The sequence below is a fragment of the Thunnus albacares genome, chromosome 17 (genome assembly GCF_914725855.1).
Source record: "Thunnus albacares chromosome 17, fThuAlb1.1, whole genome shotgun sequence".
Lineage (NCBI taxonomy): Eukaryota > Metazoa > Chordata > Actinopteri > Scombriformes > Scombridae > Thunnus > Thunnus albacares.
The window spans coordinates 4,546,800-4,571,006 of record NC_058122.1 but is presented as its reverse complement, the minus strand read 5'-3'; the positions used below and the strand labels follow the sequence as shown (position 1 = coordinate 4,571,006).

The 24,207-nt window shown below is 38.8% G+C and overlaps 1 protein-coding gene across 1 annotated transcript in view; it reads right to left on the bottom strand.

The window, feature by feature from the left end:
• LOC122967304 (protein TANC2-like) overlaps positions 1-18,709 on the bottom strand; it is a 54,074-nt gene extending 35,365 nt beyond the window's left edge. Inside the window, exons 1-3 of the mRNA XM_044331869.1 lie at positions 18,411-18,709; positions 3,002-3,113; positions 2,640-2,750 (exon numbers count right to left, since the gene is read on the bottom strand). Of these exons, the coding sequence (XP_044187804.1) occupies positions 2,640-2,750; positions 3,002-3,062 (172 nt within the window). The 5' untranslated portion in view covers positions 3,063-3,113; positions 18,411-18,709. The remainder of the gene's footprint in view (positions 1-2,639; positions 2,751-3,001; positions 3,114-18,410) is intronic.
• Between the last annotated feature and the right edge of the window lie 5,498 nt (positions 18,710-24,207).

Sequence of the window (24,207 nt, the reverse complement as noted above, 5' to 3'; positions counted from 1 at the left end):
CTCAAACTGCAAGCAAGGTCATTTATGACTCTTTCTACTATGAATTTTTGATCCATAGAGGTTTTATGTTCATAAAAATTTCCTCGAACCGAGAAAAGCAATTTAAAAAATTGTGACATTATCACAATGTTAAGTCTATGGGCCGAATGGGGGAATCACCACTGCGCATATTCAGGGGACCGCACAACGTGGAAGCAAACCCGGAGGCTAGAAACCTTTTTTTGGCATATGCGCCAGCCAAGCAATTCTCATTGGATTGAATGGGTGCCATTCTTGGTCCAGTATCCAGCTCTTATGCTGAAGCCATTGCTAGTTATTGCAGTGTTTTTTTTTTTTTCTTTTTAGCTCCGTTTAGTAATTGTTGCAGATTTGAAAAGTTGAAAAGTTTTCTCAGAAATTAAAAGATTTCTATGCCATAACAGTTTATATTGTAAATATTTGTTTACTCCATTTTTCCTTTGTGAGGCAGAAACGACAGTAGGGAGGAGAAAGACATGAGAGAGGAGGAAGAAGATGAGGAAGGGCAGAGGGAGGCCAAAAACACAAAGAAGAGGTTAAGGAGTGAATAGAAATAAACTGAAATCAGAGCTTGTGTGTGTTTGTGTATGTGGGCATGGTGTACTGACTTTAAGAAGTTGCCTTGGCTCATGATAATGTTTCTGTTTTGACAGAGAGTGAGCAGTAGAGAGACACAGACAGAGAGTCAGAGAGAGACTCCACATGGTAATGTTTAGGAGAAGTGTGTCAAATCAACCCTGAGGAGGAGGAAGAGGAGGAGCAGCAGGAGAGGAGAAGAGAACAGAGGAGAAGAGAACAGAGGAGGAGCAGCAGGAGAGGAGAGGAGAGGAGAGGAGAAGAGAGGAGAGGGGAGGAGCAGCAGGAGAGGAGTAGAGAGAGGAGGAGAGGACAGGCGAGAAGAGGTGAGGAGCAGGAGAGGAGAGGACAGAAGAGGAGAGGAGAGGAGAGGAGAGGAAAGGAAAGGAAAGGAAAGGAGGAACAGCAGGAGATGAGAGGAGAGTGGAGAGGAGGTTGGCAGGGGGCTGGGTTACATTTCTGTGTTTTCTCTCTCACTGAGGCACATAGGGACGATCAAATGAAGGGTCAAAGGTCAACACCCCCTCTACTGCCAGACACAGAGTAACAGGTCACAGCTGTGTGTGTGTGTGTGTGTGTGTGCATGTGCATGTGCATGTGCGTGTGCGTGTGTGTGCGCGTATGCATGTGAAAGAGACAGAGAGGGAGAAAAAAAGAAACTATTCTAGTGCTGGTTATGGTTTCACCTTGATTCTCTCGTCCCTTTCAGCCTCTTTACATTACAGATTAGATGCAGCTGTGTTGAAAGTGTTGAAATGTTAGGTCTGACCTAGCTGCAACTTTTACAGAGCTGGCGCCATCATCAGGTCAACATTTAAATTTGTCTAATACTTTGGTTTATGACCAACCTGCGCAACCAATGACTCTCATCAGCCTCAGCTGTAATTTGTGTTTAGAGCTAATTAGCAAATGTTAGCATGCTAACACGCTGAACTAAGATGGTAAGCATTATACTTGTGAAACATCAGCATGCTGGCAATAGCATTTAGCTCAGAGCACTGCTGTGCCAAAGCACAGTTTCACAGCTCTTGTGGTTAGTTTTGTTTCAATGTACTAACCCCTTTATATTTGTGTTGGGCTTTTATTTTGTTTTGTTTTTCTATTTTTTGCTTGTTTGAGTTTTCTCTCATGTCTGTCTTAGATTTACATGCAGTGTTTGCTCACACAATGGTGTTATGTAATGTATAGTGTTTGTATATGTTCCCAACTTGAAATGTATTTATGTTAAGCTGTTGTCAATTAAGTATTAAAAAAAAGGTTTGTTTCACCAGTGAGTCAGAGTAAAGTCAGGGAGGTTTGCTGCTTACTCTTATAATGAGTCATTTAAAACTGTTTACATACAGTCATGACCCATGAAGTCAAGTATGAGTAACAGATCCATGCAATCCACGCAGTCATTATTAATACTATGAAACAGCATTTTCCAACTCTTGAGTTAGCACAGTGACAATAGTATTATCCTATATTTAGACAAACATTACAAAAGTACGCAGTTCAGGTTACAATGTAATCTATCAGGAATGTGCGCTTTCATGTATTTGATTGTGTTGTGGCAAAAGTTAACCAGACGCAACTTTTTTTGCCACACGACACTACTTTTTCTTTTCCCTTTGAGTCCTTCGTGTTGCAATTTGCCATGATGCCATGCTAATGTCAGCCTTTAACAACATATTCTGTGATCATCTGAATGTGATTACAGACACTGCAGCTAACAGAGCAACAAATGTTCAGGTTCCGCCTATGACGTCTGTGGTCCGACTTTTCTACAGTCAGAGAATATGGTGCGGCACTGGCACACGGCCATGTTTGTTTTGAGAATGTCAGCCACGTAGCTACCCACTGTTCCACTGGAGATTGCCATCTGTTTCTCCCTCAGTGTGATGAGTGTATGTTGTCTTGTTTGTGTTGTGTGAATGTGTATTCCTGTATTTGAATTACGACAGATTGCTATGATACCGTATGAGAGCGCAGCACGGTGAATGTCCTCTGATGTAAGATAGACGGATGGATAGACAGATAAATATATGATAGTTAGTCAGTCCTACCTGTTGTCCTTTTGCCCAGACGAAGGTTGAGAAGGGGAGAGGAGGGGAGTGAACGAGTGAATCCCTCCATCATCCTGACCTCTGACCCGTCTGAATCAATGCTACTGCCACCTGGTGCAAGACATCAAAACAAAGATATGTTTCCACTGTGTGTGTCTAAATATGAAAAAAGCTATTCCACACTTTATGACCCTGCCTGACAATGAAAAGACATACACGTGTAATATGTGTACTACATAGAATTAACATAGATGAAGCTTCAGACATGACTGTATTTGTACAATCAGACTAGTGGCATACCTTACAAACATAACACAAGATGATAGGGTACACACAAGATAATGACACATAGTGACACTGACCACTGTTCTTGTTCTTGCGGCCTTTGCTTCCCAGCAGCATCTTCAGGCTATTTCGGAACATGATTGCTCACGACGACAGGTCACACACACAAACACTTCCTGTCAACACCTCCTGGAGAGAGGGAGAAAAAGAAAGAGAGAGAGTCAACCATTAGAAAATATAATTTCCTGCATGGTGTTTAGCTCATTGGACTACACTGTTCTTTCTCTACTGTAGGGGCACTAGGATTGTCTAGCTATCCTAGTCACACCCATATGGAGGAAATATCATGTGTGACATGTGAACTACATCATAGAGTTACAAAGTGGAGGAACTATTTCAGGTGCCACTGGTTCCAGAAATAAAAATCCCATTATGAAATCTCCTGGTAAGATATGTGTTTTTTTTGACTAGGCCTTTAGTGATTATTAAAAGTTTGAATTCAACCCACATACCTGGATGAAAGAATAATCTACACACTGGTTCTTACTGTCTGTTTATAGTGTGTGAGACTATGCTTGTTTTAAATAGATACTTTATGATGGTGTAGTTAAATAGCTAACTCTCAATATCACATTTGTCTGACTGGCAGTAGAATTATTACATGCACATGCACATACACACACACACACAATGTCTCTCTCTTCTTTTACTACAGCGTGACTTTGGAACACACCCAACTCTTTGGCTGGTAATATTGTTGCCAGGCAACCATCTGCCGTTGCTAAGCGATCCATTATTGAGAATACGTATTAGAATATAACCCTGTTCGCCCGCTGGTGTATGCTGGTGTGTGTCTATGTGTGTCTATGTGTGAGTTGTTTAAGGACAGCAACCAAAAGGTGATTCAGTTAGAAATGCGAAGGGTTTCCATGGATCTCAGAGCAAAACAGATCCAATGTGACTCTTACAGGAAAAGCTTTTACACACCGCTAACTACATCTTCAATTTAGAAATAGAAGCACTCAGAATATGTACAGAAGGGCCTGTCACGTTGATTAAATCCACAACTTAAACTCTGGCTCAAATCTTTTGATTAAGTCATAAAACAGTTTCGGTTAGACAGTACATTGCACACACACACAAACACACAAACACACACACACACACTAATGCAGCGAGTAATTTTAATGTGAAAGTATCTCTCTGTAAGTGATGTTCTGTGCTGTTCTATCCACACCCTTCCTTGTCATATGATGAAGCTGATTTAAATTTGAGAAGAAATATGCGTCTGTGTATGTGCTGAGAATGAAATGATCAGAGTCAGAGCAGCGAACAGATGGCAGATTAAAATAGTACAGACAGTCATTTCCTTGTTTCTCATTCACACACTGAGATGTCAACATACACACGCGCGCACACACATACACACACACACACACGCACATATTAATACTTTGATTTATGTGCATTTTCAAACACTGACAAACTGTCAACTGGGTATTTTGTCATGTTTCCAATAGTATCATTTAGTCCTAGTTAAAGGTGCAGTGTATAGAATTTAGTGGCATCTAGTGGAACGGACTTGGCAGACATGGAGTATAATATTTATCAGTATGTTTTAATTAGTGTATAATGACATGAAAATAAGAACCGTTGTGCTTAGAATGAGCCCTTTATATCTACAGCAGGTCCTCTTTCTTCCATGGAGCCTGTCATGTTGTTTCTACAGTAGCCCAGAACCGATAAACCCAATACTGGCTCTAGAGAGGGCCTTTTGCATTTTTCATGAGTTTTGCGACCACTGTAGGTTCTCGCTTGGAAGGGGAAAGGGGAAGGGTACTCAGTTTGTTGCAATCTGCAACCTCACTGCTGAATGCCACTAAATCTTACAAACTGCATATTTAAGTTCATAGAATAATTTCAGAAAAAGAGCAAGACTTTTTCTTTTGCGTTCCTGACATCTGCAGAGCCCTCACTGTCAATTTATGATAAGGCTTCCAAACAGAACCAGTCTGAACTCCAAACAAAACTGCTTGAGAGAGCATTGACTCAATATGATCCACATACTGAAGACAGTCGAGACACTTCCTTCAGCTGCCTTTTTTTTCATTTAACTTTATTAATCCAGATTTAATAGTGTTCACAGAGTCAGTTTTTCACACAGTAATTTATATAATGTTATTACAATGTTGTTTGTCTGGTAACAGCCAAGAGCCAATCCCATGGCTGCCAGTTATTTTTTTCATCTGTAAGGTGAGGAATACTTGATTCTATTAGTGGAATAAATGCAAACTTGTGGACAAGGCAATGACAGCCTGTTTGTTATAAAATAATTTTGTGTTTTGTGTTTTTACCAAATGTAAAGATTACATTTGGTGTGTTAGCTGACAGCTACATTTGGTACATTAGCTAAAAGTTACATTTAGTGTGTTAGCTAAAGTTTACATTTGGTGTGTTAGCTAAAGTTTGCATTTGGTGTGTTAGCTAAAGTTTGCATTTGGTGTGTTGGTTAAAAGTTACTTTTGCAGCGTTTGAACATGAAGGCATGATAAGAGAATGTTTATACAAGTTTGAACATCCTCACAGATGAAGAATAACATACAGTAGCTGTATGTGCAATATGATAAAAAAAAAAAAAAAATCTGCAAACAGCTGACGACTCCGGTTAACCCTGGCTTAAAAAGTCCTTTTTTGAAACACATCCTAAATTTGGATTAGTTAACTCTTCACTACGGAGTCATGGATTAAGTCAAAGAAGATAGCAAATCCATTTGTCTTTAAGAAGATCATAAAGGTGGTCAAACCGAGATTACCAGAGTGTGTGTTTGTGTGTGTGTGTGTACTTGCATTAATTATATTGTGAGGACAATCATCTGGTCACACAGTCACGTTATGGGGACTTACCTCTATTTAGGGACAAAATATTGTTTTGCTTGGGTAAACCGTTAATTTTTAGGGTTAGGGGGTTAAGGATGTCGTGGTTATGGTTAAGGTGAGGTTAAGTCTCCATGATTACTATTGTTAGTCAAGAAAGACAGAAGCAAATGTCTGTATATATGTATACACACACTATATGTACAATTATATCTCTTGCTTTTAGATATATTTAAGATTTTGAGAATTCAGATTTAGAAAGTTTTCCCAAATCTGAATCTTCATTTTAATGTAAAATGTACAACTATTCCTTCACATCCCTCCAGACCTGATCTAAGCCCTTGATCGCGGTGGAAAAAGAAAATAGAGAAAAGCTGAAAATTTAATTCAAAACCTCACCTCTCCGTCTCTGTCAGTTTCTCTCTCTTTCTCTCTAATTAAGTCAATTACTCACTGGCAGAGTCACCCATCAGAGCAGAAAATTACTATTCCTCTACATACACACAAAAATTACTGAGAGAAATGTTGAGAGAAAATCTTTTTGTGTCTGTTTAACTGTGTGAGAGAGAGTGAGTTTAAGATACGGAGTGGCTTGCGTGTGTGTTTGTGCGTATTCAAAGAGAGTGACCTGAATGTGTATCTGTTTATCTGTGTGTCTCTATGTACTGTATATCAGGGTTAAGACTGTCATTGAAAACACAGCAGGTGTTCACATTTTAAGCAGCATTAAGTAACCACTGACCTCTGTCCCTCTGTTGACCACCAGTGATTACAGCAACATCTTTGTTGCTTATCTCCTGTCTCAGTGTCCTCCGTAGAACATTTGAGAAAATAAATAACCCCCACAGTGTGCTTTCAAAACAAAATAATGAGAAAAGAAAAAGGTCCTGAAAATGTACTTTCTCTATGTGTTGGCTATGTTGCTGAATGGCTAGAGAAAATTTTCATGACTTACTCTGAAGATTTGAAGTAGTAAAGGCAATGTGGCATCCGATAATAGATGATACATGTAAGACAGTTCCAATTCTATACTTCTTCTCTTAATTCTTCGTGTAATATGAGTATGAAGTGTGTTCACATTATAAAGACAAATTAATTATAATCAAAACAGCTAATGAAAACACACATTTTTGAGTGTGCCTTTGATGGACAAAATTGTCCCACAATGCAATACACAAAGAAAATGGAAGCGCTGCTCATAGCTGAAAAACATTAGAATTAATTGTGAATGATGGTGAAGCAAAGCCAGAAAGATCAGAGAAAACAAACCAAAAAAAAATAATTCAGTCTTTACAAAACATTCTGCTTTGTCCTTGTAAAGTTTAATTGGCCAGTATTAGTCATAGTTTGATTGACGTCTGATAACAAACATATTACTCTGTTTTTGTATACTATCTGCTAAATGGTTAGTAGCCCTATAGCACATATTGTATACAACTAGTATGAAGTATGGGATTGGGACAAAGCATGACTTCATCAACACCTAGTTAGCTGGCCTAACATGCTAGCTAAAAGCATAATGGGTCCTTCCAAATCTTAAATGTTGTAAAGGGATGGACCACTTAAACCAGTAACGGTAGATTTGTAGAAAACGGGGCAAATAAAGCCCTATATCAATGTTTGTAGAATTAATGTATGGTATAACATTTGCCAGTTAATAGCGCATAGAAGTTGACAACACGTGTCTTTACTTTACAACTGCTGCCATGGGAAAAACACAACAACTCTTCTATATTTAATAACCAAATACATTTTCATTGACCATGCACTCCAGAACGACACACAACTGTTTTCTAGTCTGGCGCCCCTGTCGACCAAAATCAGCAGGACATCATATGTCTGTGCTTTCCAAAACCGTTACAAGTCACTGTTAAAAAATAATGTTTTTTTTAATGACGTGACAACACTGTGGTTAAGGTTAGAGAAACATGTGGTGTGGGTTAAAGTTAGTACTTCCTTAAAGTTAGGTGATATTTGTCACCATGGCAACAATAAAAACCACAGCGTTAAGGTTAGCGGACGATTGTAGTTTAAGTTTTTTCAAAACTGTCCTGACTTGCGGTTGGAAATGTTATTACCACTCGTGGTTGGAACAGTTTGGCATAACCCATCCACCCAGTCCACCACCTCTGAATGAGGAAATTTGTCAACTTATATAGACGCCTACGCAGAGGCCTTGACACTGTTTCCACAAATATGTCCAACTATCTTGAACAATAGTTGCAGTATCATAATTGAGGAGAATTCAAATTTTAGTTCGGCTTTCAAACAATCCCTACAAATGCAGGCATGGACACAGACACATACAGTAAACATATCGGTAGATGATTGATGAGCCCCACAGTACATCATCATTACAATGTGAGAATGTGAGAGAGAGACATACATCATATTCTCTGACTCTCTCTCACCATTGTTCACTACATTTTCTCTCGGGGGAAACAATCTCGTGTTTGTGTGTGTGTGTCCACAGGAGAGTAGATCAGGTGTTTTGAAAACTCTATCACCAGGTGCAGAGCGAGTATGGAGAGAAAAGAAGAGAGGTGACTCCACAAGGACAAACCGTACTATGCAGAGATGCCTATGTGTTTGTATGTGTGTGTTTATGAGAGGGAGGCGAAAGGATAGAAAAGTGTGTTGCTGACTGACCGGTCAGATGAAACACTGCTGTCAATATATTTATCTTAAAACTAATTCTTGAATAAATACATTGTGTCAACAGTCATTTAAAAGAACAAATATTCATCCTCAGTAAAACCGGTCTCAACAACGTATCTCAAAACCTGGGAAAACAAAACCACAACTATTTGCATGCCTTGTCTAGGAATAAGCTTAATCCCTGTCTGAGAAACTACCCCACAAAAGCTCCTAGTTGCAGCAGCTAGATGTCATCTTGTTCCTAGATAAGACTTGCAAGCAGCAGTGGCTAGCTTAGCCGGGCATGTGTGCGCAATGTGTGTCAGTGTGCTAATCCTCGGTGACAAGCGAGCAGGAATGATGGGATTGAGTCTAAAAACCAAGGCTGCATCCAGACACACACACATACACACACGCACACACACGCATGAGTGAACAGCAGCACATACATTATTGTGACAGTACATGTGTCCAGAAAAGAAAAATGTTGCCTTTTTATGTAAATGCACTGTCGACAAATTAGACAGTGGCTGGAAAAATAGAGCAAGACTCCTTTGTGTCTGGCTGAGAGAGAGACAGAACGACATGAAAGCTAAATAAATAATATGAAAATATATAACGATGAATTCAATCGATATTCTGAAGTTTCATTCAAAAATTTTTGAACCAGATTCTCACTTTTGTATTTGCATTTTTTTTTCAGACAGCTGTTTTTAAAGTTATATAAATACAAAATAAATGCTTTTTAAAAAATAATCAGCAATAGCTAATTTTGGCCACTTGGGGTCAGTAGAACAAGCTGTGCACAACATTTTAGACACATTATCAGCATATTAAGTTTTTATTGCTATTTATGGCTATTATGTTAGCACAAGTGCTTATCATCAGACACAGCAACATTATCATTTATTTGAAATCATGTTTTTGTCCACCTGAAGTCCAGTATTCACTCTCTTTTTCGGTCTGTTGTTGTCTCAACCAACTACTGAGAAAAATATCTAGCTCTTTAATTGCTAAATGCTGCACTATGTCTACCAGCTAGCCGCTAACTTAGTTAATCAGTACTAAGTCTGTTTAAAACACCTGCCTTCTGCATTCGGAAAAACAACACTAATGAGACAGAACCAAAACATATAAGTTGTGGGCCACAAACTGAAACAATGAGCTAAAAGATGCTGTATGAGGCCACAGAGCTGAGAGAGTTTGGTGATGAGTCTTTGTGGGTTTGTCACTAATACCTTTCACATTACCCATAATCAATTAATCCATTGTTAATATGAAATAATAATGAGTGCAGCTTTAAAAATAAAAAAACAAGCTCATAATGAGGCAAGTTTCAAGTTTCTCCTATAAAGCACATAATGCGAGTGTAATAGAACACCACAAGTACTGACGATTTATGACGACAAACACAGAAATCAATAGATAATGAAATTACAGAGAGAAGTGGGAAAATAAAGAAACTGGTCTGAGTCACACATGGGAGTCTGCAGCCAGTAAATATGACTCAGCATTTACATGGTGAGAAGCTCATTCATGCGAGTGTCTGTGTGTGTGTGAAAGAGAGAGAGAGGGACATGCAAACACCACACTTATCTCTCTACCGTATCTCTTTCACACACATACGGACACATACACCATCTGTCGTCAGTTACTGCCCCATCTGACCTCCTCTAACTTTTTGTCTTGAACACATGAACACAGAAGATATTTGTCCAAATTTAATAGCAAGATAAAAGATACAGTGCAGGAGATTTGGCTAACTCCTGTTGATGCTAACAACGAAACCTTTACATCATTAAATTACACCGTTTTCCTTTTACACTCTCTGACAGCTGCTCCTAAAACAAAGTGTTACCATATTGTTCACACATCTGTCAAGCAGGAGATAAAGTTTAGGTACAGCAGGCATGTTGGAAGTTCTCTGTTGACCTTTATTTATCTATTTCATTCAGAAGTAAATAAGCCACGTCATCATCCAAACATTAGCTACCATGCCTGGTTGCACATTCAAAAGTTGCCCCACTTTATTTACGCAACAACACACGCATAGACAGCACAGATGGACGACCCAAATACTGCCCCACACTGGTTTTAATATTACCATCTGACATGACATATACATAAGCTATAATTGTTATTATATACAAAATTATCTACACATCTATTCAATTAATTTATTTTTACTACTTAAAACAGTAAATCTGTGACTTCTAATAACGTTTATTACTAAATATATCCTCTTACACATTACTGCAAACATTACATGGAAATATGTGCTATTCCAATAGTAAAAACAGTGGAGGCTTTAGATTATTCATAAATTAATGTAAACATTTTGATTTGATAATTGATTAATAACTAAATAATCAAAATAAATAATAAAGATTTTTTTTATGTCCCCACCAAAAACATTTTATTTTGTGTTGCAGTAGATGCTGACCACTATGATGTGCACTAAACAAAGTTAGTTTGAAACAAGCATTTTCACGAGTAAATGGATTGCCATGAAAGTTTATACAGTTTATCTATTCATAGTCTCCAGAAGATGAATCCTGGTGACTTTGGTGATGATTCCTGGCTTTTTAAATTCATACTTTTTATTCCTTTTTAGTCCTTTACTCCTCAACAAAATTTTACACAGCTATATTTATTAACTCATAACACAGAGAGTCCACAATCTAAACAGAGATAAATATGTAAGAAAGGGAATAAAGGACACTGTTTAAATGAGGAAAAATTAGGAAATATATAAACTCATCTAAATCAGCTTTCCGACCATCACCTAGAGAAACTCTGGAACATCCAATTATTTTTAAATGAATAAAAAAGTTTTCAAAAGATATAGTAGGGCATTTAGGTTAATTGAGCATGGAGAAATACCCAAAGTGGCAGGTTTTACAGAATTTTTTTGGTCTCTTTAAAACTATGTGGGGATGGGAGGGGCTGCTAGGCCTTATGACCTTCTAAACTCCAGACTACAGCCTGATGCTGACCTCATCGATATGACTTTTGCTGGATGGTCAGTGGGAGCTTCTCTGGTTCTCAGTAATATCTCTGTTCTAGTGAGTCATGTGACTATTTCTGGACGTGTGTGCGGTTTCAGTGTGATGTGAACAATAGTGATGTGTGCTTGTGCTGTTAGCATCCAGCGATCTGGATACCATGTGGCAATTGCAAAACTAGAATGAACAACATGTCTGTGAATTATGAGTCATGATTACTGTAAATGTCTTCATTCTTGCTTCGTCATTAAGTCTTTTCTTTACTCCTCTTCCCAGCTACTAATCCAAACCCACTCTCCTATTTGTTGGTGAGCACGTCAGTATTTTTGTGGCTATTAATTAATCCCATTTCAAGATATATAACTATATCAAACCATGCTCCCCTTTCTTCATACAGTAGTGTTGTGTTGTCCTACATAGAATTCCTGGTAAAAAGTGAATGAATGAATAATTTCACATGTTCTGTTCATAAAAACAGGTATTACTTTCTAATAAGCTGCCCTTTATGATGGTTTGAATTGTATGGTGAATAAATCCTCTACTTTTTTTTTTTATAAATCCGAAACCAAAATTTATTAAGAATGTATTCTTATTAAATACATTTATTAACACTTATTAAAGCATTACTAACATTTATAACTGCCTCATTACCAATTAAAAAGACCATGGACAAAAGTGCTTCTTCATAACCCAGAATATAACTGATCTATCAAACACTGGTAAGTTTATGAGGAGGTGGCTTATTAGGAAATGGTACCAAAAATGAGAACTATGTTACGGATCTTCACCAAATGCCAAGGAGAGGAATGGATGGACTTGTCAGGACTAGCAAGTGCATGATGGGCAATGCGGTTCTAGGATCTGTACACATCTTTCACCACTGGTCTTGTTTCTGGTGAGAAATCTCCACCCCTCATCGTTCTATGTTTTCCTTTCTCGTTCCTGTGGTATAAGGCAATATCTAGCTCACCGATGGAGGACAAAATGCAAGAAGAAAATCGACACTAAGTTTCTTAATATGGCGTTGGTTCACCATGAGCCCCCACAACAGCTTCAATGCTCCTTGGAATAGATTTCATAAGTCTCTGCAACTCTGCTTTTTTCCCCCCATAAAAGGTCACTCAGAGCATGTAGAGTAATACTCACAGGCTACATGTATAGCCTAAATTGTCCTGAAAAAACAACAGCAACAACAAAAAAACCCAAAACAAAACAATATATGGCATATCCGGGTGACATATAGCAACTACTAGAGCTGCAACAATTAGCTGATCAACAGAAATTTAGATGCAGATTAATCTGAAACTATTTTGTTGATATTCATTAATTGTTTAAGTCATTTTTCAAGCAAAACTGCCAAACATTTGAAGGTTCTAGCTTTTTAAATGAGATAATTTGCTGCTTTTTTTTAAAAACATAGTAGTAAATTGAATACTTTGGTTCTTAGACTGTTTGTTGGACAAAACATCACCTTGAGCAGTGGGAAATTGTGATGGAGTTTTCTGATGTTGTATAGACCAAGTGATTGATTATGAAAGATTAATTGATTATGAAAATAATTAGCTGCAGCTCTAGTGACTATGCCATAAACCTGTGCAGTAGATGAAGGACATTAAAAACAAGCAAAAAATGATTCAAAAGGTTAAGAATAAATCTGATGACCTGCTTTCTTTTTAGCTGTCAAGCATTAAAACTAATGCTGTGGTTCTGATGTCCAACATTCAGCACTTTTTTAAAGTTACAGTGTCCTGGTCTTTAGAGAAACATAGTGAATGCAAACGAACAGTTCTCAAATTGTTGTTTAACCTGCACAGCATGCAAATTCAATTCAAATGATTCTACCTGTTCCCAGATAAGATCTTTGTGTGTGTGTGTGTGTTTATTGGTGCAGCAGAGCAGACATCTACTTCTCCAGCAAATTCGCTAGTTCCTCATGGGGGTTCAAGGAATGCTGGGATATGTTGTCCGTTCTGCTTCTCCTGTAGGCCAACCTGGCTTTTACGCTGACAGACTGCAACCTTTCCCTCAACACCTCAGAGGGATTTCCCCTTTTAACAACTACACAAAGAGTTGCCGCTTGCTATGAGCGGAGGAAGTCGCCAGTATCATTCACACAACTTATCTGCAAACACACCAACACACACTAAACCCAGAGCACACATACAGGACCGGTTTGTCTGACTGGGCTTTGGTTGTGTGTCTATACGTGTGTTTGTTATTAGCGATAGCAGAGAAACCCTTGCCTTCAGCTAAACTCACACAGACTCATGCACGCACACACACACACACACATACACACATGCACACACACACTCTACCAGACTCTTATCTCTCTCCCCCAGAGAAGCAAATCCTGACTTCCTGCAATTGCTCAGGACTCCCTCAGCTTGCCCACATACAGGAAGGGAGCGTGTGTGTGCGCATGTAGCCTCAAAAAAACTTCCTTTAGATAAACAAAGGGCCAACTGATATGCTCACCTTCTACCCTTTCTTCACGTGGTAAACTTTTTTCACTTTTACACTCTTTGAAGTCATTTAAAGCCTCTTGAGGCGACTTTACGCTGGCGGCCCCAAGTGGCTGCCAGTGGAAACTGTTTAGAATTAGAGGACTTCACTGACCAGCAACATCTCCTGTGTGGAGACATGAGTAAGCTAAATGAAACCCTGTGAGTGGAGATTTCTCTAGAATGATATATGGTTTTAGGGCTGCAACTAATGATTATTTTCATTATCGATTAATCTATCAATTAATGGTGAAAAATGACTATCATGATTGTTTACCGAAGCCAAATGTGTCCTCAGACCAACATTCCACAACCTAAAGATATTCAGGTTACTGTCATAGACTAAAGACTATGATTAAAAATATTCACATTTCAGAAGCTGGAATCAGATAATTTGGACAATTCATTTGATAGTCGGCAACTAATTGATTAATCAACTAATCGTTGCAGCTCCTAAATGTATTACATTATGTATTATGTTGGATTTAGTCTAAAAACAGACATGGACAGCAGATGAACACGCATCTGTCTTTGTACTACACTGGATGCCTGCACATACAGACATGTTGTCAGCGCTGTCAGCTGTTGGGTGTTGTAGGGTATGTGCGGCCGCCTGTCCTCTATATTTTTTGCAGTGTGTCCAGCAATGTAAGGGGCTAACTGAGAGTACTGGGAGCTTTCCCAATCAGCCACTACACAACTTAGGCTGTCCAATGAAAGAAAAAACACACACATGAAAATATCATATACATCATGTACATCATTAGAGAACATTGTACAGAAGTTTCTATTTCTAATGTCGTTCTACAATTTTAATGTAAATCAGCTCTTAAACTGTGTTGCAACCCTTTATGGATGGGTCCTACCATCCTATCAGGATATGTGCATCCACTAGTTGAAATGCTCTGATAGGCCCCTCAAACCACTGTCTCCTTACAGTATACTGTGTGTTACCTGGACATTTTCCTGACATGTTTTTTACCCCTTGGAATCACATGCCTGTCAGTCTGTTTGGTTCCTGATTGCCATTTGCTGCAGATCCCTCTGCCATAATGTGAGTGATGTTCTCTCACTGTGATTCGGGTTCAGATTCTTTACGCCCAAACCAAGGTCATGCCAAAACATAAATATAAAGATAATATCTTCCATATGTTTTTGTTGGAGTATTTAGAAACAATGAGCAGCGCCTGCAGTGTGTTTTGTGTAGAAGAGTAAGTCAGGTAATTCCTGCATACTGGATTTCAAAAACTCTTTGTGGTGGTGTATCTCAAGAGGATTTTGGTGGGTTGGTCGGAGTATAAAGTCAGAGACTTTTTATTTCCCTGTCTGTCACTGGGCACAGTTGGCTCTACTCAGCTCTCACCAGTGGCCATTCTGACTGCGAGAGAGTGAATAGTTACTTTAGTTATTCAAAACAAAAGATGAACAGGAATAGGGATGGTGTTTGGTAGCATTTGAATCCAGTATTGAATGCACTTATCAAATCTTATAAGGTTTACCTTTCAACATTTGAAAGTAACTAAAGGCTAAAATAACTAAAACTCAAAGATGTCCAATCACATTTTGTCGGCTGAGAGACAGAAACACTGCATTTTTAGTGGCAGCCAAATTAATCTTCATAACCTGTATCTGTGACCTGAAAATAAGATGAAATGTTAATTATATGTATCTGACACATTCAGTTAACAGCTGTAGCCTACTGTACTTCACAAATACTGGTGTGAACTGAAGTTTAGATGGGAGACTCTTCAAGTCATATGACATCACCAGTGAATATAGACACCAGCTGTGGAGAGGACATTAACAAAAGAAAAGACAAACTTTTTTATTTTAGTTGGACGTTAACGTTAATTACCTACAGCAACATCTAATTTGCCACCGGTGATGTCATTTTAACCAGCGACAGTGAACGTTGGCTACATATGAGAAGTTGCTACCTACAAGTCATTGCTCTTTGCAACAAAAAAAGTGTGAGGAGAGATGAAAGGTTCGATATAAGATTTGTTAGCATTGGAGCTGATCAATCCGGGCATTTTGCCGACCATGAACCGGATCCAAAATGGAAACTGGCTTTCAGTTTCTAATCAGAAATAGGTCTGAGGTGGAGACTTGACAGCAAACATTATCTCATGCATAATATAATGTATTACAACTGTTGTATGTCATACTTAGATAATTGTTTTGTTTTTCCACATCTGGAGGAATGCATGAAGTTGAAATTGAAAGCACAGTTATGTTAACACTGGACTGGCACCTCTGCTTTTCTTTATGTAGTGAGGCAGTATAATATTTCCACTTATGCCTGGAACCTTTATCACTTGCCACACTGGGAGCATCCTGATAGGGTGCATTACACTCCTGCATGGCAGCTGGACCGCTTAGGACTGCAAACTGCTGAAGGACAGCCTCAAAAATTACTGGCACACACAACTCCATCATAGGTACATTAGCCACTGCAATATGGAAAGCTGAAAAGCTGATCAAGGACACCAGTCAGGCAGCCTACACACTATTCTCACTCTCGCCATCTGGAAAATAATACCGGAGCATTAAATCATACGCTGCCCATTTCCGAGACAGCTTCTTCCCACAGGAAGTCAGAGTGATGAACAGTGCTCACGCACAGGCACTGCATGCTAAGGCTACTGTATGTATTATTTTATATTAGTTATCACACTATTTTGTGATAAACATCCTATCATTTATTGTTATTGTTGTTAGCACACTGGGTTTAATATGCGACAGTATCAGCAAGACAGGTTGGGAAGATTTATTTAAGAATACATTTAATTGGCAGATGCATGTATTAAATGTTGGGATCAATACTGAATTTGTGGAGAGTGTTAAAAAACTAGCAAAAAAAATTCATCACCACATTACAATGGCATGGCACTTAACAAAGTCCTTTAATTAGCACTAGTGATGCTGTGCGAGTGATCTAATTAAACTAATGACTGACATGGTGGGAGGGCGTTTAATCAGAGTAGTGTTAAACCCAGACTATGTACTACAGGGTTAGGCAGATTAACATGGGATTACACCCATCTGCATCGTCACTGTCTAGGGAAAGAAGCCAGAGAGAGGCTGTGAGGAGACAAAATATGACAAAAAAACAACTTGACCAGAATGATCTATTTCTGAAATAAACATGTTCAAGGAGAAAAAACAACATACTCATACTTGCTCATGGGTATCTGGACAATACATTCTGTAGATGGATAGACAGATATCCTTACATATTGTCAGCTGTGTCAGAAAATCACTCGAAACACAAATACTGAGTATGTAAATGTATCCACAAATTACAGTGCCCTCAAAAATCGGAAATAAAACAGTGAAAACAGTGAAAAAAATAGTGTTCATGGTATGTACATGACTCTCTGCTATTTTATAGATGGGAATATTAGACAGATAGGTAGATAGATAAATAGATAGGTCAGCTAGTGGGAGATATAGATACATGGACAAATCTAACTGAGTGATCTGATCTTATAAAGTGAATCATCTCCACCTCCAGTGCTTACAGGAACACACTCAGAGCCAGCAGATTGATATAGATTAATAATGGACATAATGTTGTGAGAGATAATCCCCTCATTTCCACACAAAGGATTTCTGCTTCCTGCCAAAACAACTGTTAACCACCAGCTGGCTCAAACAAACGTCCGGCCCAGTACAAGCAACGAGAATTTGAAATGTGACCAAAATGTAAGAGAAAACAGGGTAGAAATGAGAATGGGAGACAGTTAGAGAAGGGCGGGAAAAGTAAAACCCTTTTCCCTCCTCTACACACACATACAGTTCCTCTTGACGGGTTATCTGTTCCAGCCTGTGTGTACGCTCCTTTTACTTTAATCCATCTAGTATCATTATTTTCTGCTGCTGCTCAATCAAAAACTGTGTGTAAACTGCAGGTTGATTTATACAAAATATTAAAATGACTTTCAGCTTTATATTTCTTCAGCAACTCAGAACTGCTGTGGTGAATCTATCTTTGAAGTTATTATAAGGTCCCAACAATTAAACAGGGACCACATTATGATGACTGCAAGAATGTAGAATTATCATGATTAATAAATACTATTACTACTACTACTAATAATAATAGCAATAATAAGAACAACATCAATAATAATAATAATAATAATAATAATAATAATAATTACAAAAACAACAACGTCAATACTACTACTATTACTACTACTAATAATAATAATAATAAGCCAAAATATATTATATTAATATTATTATTGAATATTATCTATCAAATATCTTGAATATTAGGGCTGTGGTGGTAAGAAATGTGAGCCTCACTCACACACGCATACACACGCACGCACGCACACATACACACACACACACACACACACACAAACACACACAAACACACACACGCATCATCTTACCCTCGCTCACACGCACAAACACACACTTACACACGTACAAGAGGAAAACAAGAAACCTACCTTGGGTGTTTGTTTTCCTTCAAATCTCCGGCCGTACGAATAACGTCAGACCGGCAGATAATGGGTCGGTCACGGTCGGGTTAATATCAAGCCCTCGGTGTGTGTGCTCCTCTGTAAATACCCGGTAGAAAAACAACGACGTTGAGCGTGAGGGCGATTCCCACTCTTCCCAATTCCCCATTCATTACAGGATATTTGTATCTCCTTATCAATAAACGGATGGCGAAAGTATGACCATTATTCTCCTTCCTCCGGTGAGCACGAGCTGACGTCTGAAGAGCTCCGGTGGCACGAGTCTCCTCCGGTCGACGGGAGGTGATGAATTATTCATGAGAGGGGCGTGGTCAATAAGCTCAGCATGGTTGTGTGTGTGTGTGTGTGTGTGTGTGTGTGTGTGTGTGTGTGTGTGTGCGTGCGCTACGGACAACAACACAATCTCTGGCTGCAGTTAAACCCAGCAGCTGTCATGATGAAGCGATCATTTCTTTTCTTTCTTTATGAGGAACTGCATTAGCACCGGCACAGCTAGTGAACTCCAGGCTATTCTTCCTGGGGCCCACCACACATACAATCATAACACAAACACATAAAACACATAAACACAAACAAACCAGCTTATCTCATTGAATTAAAAATTAAGTACATACAGAAGAGAAACTAAATTGTCAGTTCCTCAACGGGACATCAAGCCAAACACAAATTATAATCCAATCACAATTCAAATAATTCATAGCAAACTGGACTTTCTTTCTTCACACATATTACTAAACATAAATCATTGTCTGATGACACTCTTAAATTACATATTTATCTATCCTGCGTTTTCACACATTTAAGTCCAAGAAATGTATGAAAATACATTACTCATTCTCTGCATACAGGTGATTTCTACTTTCACCCAGGTCTACATTTTATTTCTTACAATATTTTCCCCTAGTTTACACACAGACAATTCAATTTTGGTTCCTGAAATGTTTGGAGATACTGTTTTAACAACATTACCGGCAATGAATTCCACCTGACCATGGCTCTGTACATGCCTGTTTTCTGTATCATAACCGTTTTCGTTTTAGGCAACATGAAATACAGAAGGACATCTAGTGGTCAAAGGAGAACTTGCACCTAGAAACAACATAGTCACAGTTGGATCAGAGTACAAGCACAGATTTGCAAAGGAAAAACCCTCCATCACAGGACCGAATGACTACAGGCCCGTCACCCTCACATCTGTGGTCAAGAAGTCTTTTGAGAGACTTGTGTTGACGCACGTGAAGGACATCACAGGTCCCCTGCAGTTTACCTACTGTGCAAGCAGGTCAGTGGATGGTGCAGTCAACATAGGACTGCACTGCATCCTGAAACACTTCCCAGGGATGTATGCAAGCATCCTGTTTGTGGACTACAGCTTGGCGTTCAACACCATCATCCCAGAAGCTCACTGTGCTCGCCTCCATCTTTCAGTGTATCACAAACTTCCTGACAGACAGGAAGCAGCAGGTGAGGCTGGGGAAAATCCAGCACTCAGGCAGTCATCACCGCGGCCCCCAGGGATGTGTGCTCTCCCCACTGCTCTTCCACCTTTACAGGACGTTCACACATATGGACTTACAAGAAGGGACAGCAACGGCTGTTATTCAGTTTAAATGAGACCTGGCTTTGCAGCACAGTGCCCCCATGAATGTATATATGAATGAGAACTGGATACAGGACTACCACTCAGCCTTCCTGCCTATTTGTCCCAGTGGCCACTCGCTGTATTACAGCAAAAAAATCCCCTGCAGCCCTAAAAGCACTTTCTCCATAGACCACTGTCAACTCTATAAAACTGTTGACAGGACACCTCAATCTCCAAATAAGGTGAATTATTACTCTTTGTGTTATGAATTTTTAATCCATGGCAGTTTTATATTTGTAAAACTTTCCTCGAGCCGAAGAAAAGCGATTTTAAAATCTGTGACATCATCCCAGTGTTAAGTCTAGTGGTGGAGTGGGAGCATAACCGCACATATTTAGTAGGCTGCACAACACCGAAGCAAACCTGGAAGCTGGAAAACAGCTTTTTTGGCTCATCCACCAGGCGAGCAATTCTTATTCAACTGAATAGGTGCCATCTTTGGGCCCAGTATCCAGTTGTTATAATAGATCTATGGGAGATTCAGAGAGTGCCCAGCAACACTACAGGGGAAAGTTGAGAAAAGCTCAACTTTATGCAAATGTCCTCTGACGCAGTGCGAGTGACAACCAGCAACAATTACAATCTTTCAATTCCTGTGGAAACAGAAGCACAGAGTTGTTTACTACTCCACTCCACTGATTGAGTTATACACTGCAGTCATCAAGTCTGATCTCTGCACATCCACTGTCTGGTTTGGGTCGGCCACCACACAGGACAGTAACACACTACAGCGGACAGTGAGGACTGCAGAAAAGATCATTGGTGCCAACCTGTCCACCATTCAGGACTTGTACACCTCCAGAGTCAGGGAACGGGCAGGGAAAATCACAAAATGTTGGCATTGAATGATTCTGCAAACCACAGAAATGTTGAATATATACGTTTCAACATGTGTAATACATATCATATCAACATTTCTACAAACGTAGCATATTAACATTTCTACCCGTTGAATAATGATGTTTTATGATGTTACAATGCTGTGGTTAAGGTCTGGTTTAGGTTTATGCACAAAGACTACTAAAAACACCCAGTTTTTCGTCAGAAAAATGGCTGCAAATGTCCTGACGTCTTGCTAAAAACACCTGTTTTTGTCGGTTGAAACGGGAAGCGGGCATTGGTTTCAAGGTGGTCTTGAGCCATGCTCTCTGCTGACTTCCAACTTGCTGCCAAACTTACTAACCATCCACCGACCCCTCCTCCACTTAATAGGAAAGTCAGCTCATATAGATCGCATGTGAACAACATCACAAGAAATGTTGAGATGATATGTATTTTGGAAATGTTGATATGATACGTTTTGTAGAAATGCTGAGATGATACGTTTTGTTGACATTTTGATATGATATGTATTGTTGAAATGTTAATATGGTTCGCTACGTACTACATGTGTTGAAACGTAGATATTCAGCGTTTTTGTGGTTTGCAGAAACGTACAATGCCAACGTTTTATTCCAGTGACCACACTGGTTATCCATTGTCCTTTGTCCTTCATTAACACAAACAGTAGATTTTATTGACTCAACCCCACATAAACTATCCTGCTGCCCAAAATACTTACTATATCATCTTTTTATCTATTAATTCTAAAATTAAAAATTGAGTCTGTTTTTAAAAATAAAAGCATATTTTCATGACCCATTTTAAATATTTTTGTGTTTGTGTTGGATGCAATTCCAACCTGTCAGGACATCAGGTCCACACACAGTTTTCAGGACAAGGAACAAGAAAAGGAAATATGCCAGTTTTTAGACTTCACTGGTGCATCTATAACGTGGTCGTGTACGGTTCTTATTTTAGACAAGATCACTATGTTTCCGGTGATATGATGGACTTTAGGATGGGATGTCAAAGCCAGGACCGTCTGAGACTGACAGCTGATGCGGTTCCTTTACTACACAGCTGCTTCACTAGTTCCACTGTCAGATTCTGGTACTGGCGCTGGTGGGAGAGCCATCAGAGATTCAGCTCGACGAATATGTGAACTTTGTCTGGAAAGTCATTGGTGTCATTAGTGCACTACATTTACCCTATGCCATGTTACTTGAGTCTCTGAATGCTGAGTGTGTTATTGTATCCACCATTTAGTGTCCTAAAAAATTCTACAATGGAACAAAATAAAAAAGTACAGTGGAAACCGGTTATAGTAATCACGGTTACAGTGATCAACCGCTTATATGGATCAAAAAGCTTGGGACAGAATCGCTCCTATACAATTGCTGTTTAAATAATAATTATAGTAATCAAGTAGTCCACTTACAGTGTTCATTTGGGGTCTTTTCATACATGAAAACATGTGGAAATTTTTTTTTAAAACTACGGTAATTCTATTTTCCTTTTACCTTACTCCCATAATACACGTATGATGTGTATTTAGCGGCTGTGGCACCATTATCAGGTGTTGTGGTGCTCGACCACTGCTTCTCTCTCTCTCTCTTTCTCTCATCTTTTTTAAAATGAGTCGGGAAGCCGTCAGCAAAGCCTAACTTTACCTTTAATGTTATCAAACAAAGAGAAATGTGTTCCCTGCTTCCTAGTAATTCCTCATGGGAGGGTTGTACAGCGTTACAGGTTGTGTTTCTCCAAAAGTTGATTCTGGTTCAACTTTCTCACTGCAGCCCCACCCCCACAGCCTAAATGCACACCATCCAACCGGTCTACTGCCAACTGGTTACCTGAGGCTTGTTCTGTGTGAACAATGAAATCATGACAGGAGAAAGAAAGTCATTTTATCTCAATGAAAAATGCAATCTTGTTGAAGCTTATGACAAACTGCCGAAAACGAGCCAATCAGATGCAGCAGCGAAACAACAAGCATTTGAAACAGCTGTTCTGTATTTTGAAACAGTCAATAAAATTCAGTAAATAGCGAATAAATATACAAATGTCAATTAGATGGTAATCTGCACGAGAAATGAAGAAAAAGAAAAAAAAATTGGTTATAATAATCATCTGTTTATATTGATCAATTTGACCTGGACAGACGTGATCACTATAAACAGTTTCCACTTTAGTGCCCACAATGCAATGCTCTACATTTTATAGGTGTGAAAATTACCATTGTACACCTCTATAGCTGATTGTGATGATGCAAAATAAGATGATTAGTGAGTGTCCCAAATCTTAATTTGCTGCTCACTATTGAGTAAACTATTTAGTGTCTATTATATAGGGAGTAGTGATACTCTCATATAACAGTTATGTGTGATTGATTGCCACCATTTTTTTTCAGCATATATTATGAGCATTTATGATGTTGCTCTGTTATGTAAAAACAGAGTGAATACTAAAAACGACAGACACATATTTGTAGTTGCAGCTTTCCCTTTTACTTAAAAACATCATCATGGTAGGTGAAGGTGTCAGGATACAACAGGTAATAAACACCAAGTGTACCAGCTGATTGCTCAGTTGCACCAATTTGGCTGATGATGTCACGGGCCAAAACTTGAACATCAGCATAGCAAAATAAAATAAATTCAATATCATTTAAGTGACTTCAGCTCCTTAGATGCTTTCAAGGACAAGTGTGCAGGATTTAGTGGCATCTAGCAGTGAAGTTGCAGATTGCAACCAACTGAATACCCCTCCTCCTCTCCCTTCCCTTTTAAGTGTGTAGAAGAACCTAAGGTGGCCATGAAACTCACAAAAAACATGAAAGGCCCTCTCTAGAGGCTTCTTTGGTTTGTCTGTTCTGGGCTACTGTAGAAACAAGGTGGTTAAACATGGTGGCCTGCGTGGAAGAGGACTCGCTCCCTATGTAGATATAAAGGGCTCATTCTAAGGTAATGAAAACACAACGATTCTTATTTTCAGGTGATTATACACTAACTAAAACATACTTATGAATATTATGTTCCATTTCTGCCGATTGATCCCCCCTATATCTTACACACTGGTCCTTTAAGGTTTATTCAGGTGTAGTTTTGCTTGTTTTGCACTGCTGACATGTTTTTATTTTAATAAATATTTGAAAAGGAACTGCATAATGAATATTGTCCCTTTCTCATCTTTCATTATGATTACTGTTATTATTAGTAGTAGTAGTACAGAGTGGTATTACAGTAACATTCTTTAATGATCATTAAATAGAGGATACATACTGTAGATTCAAATACAGTT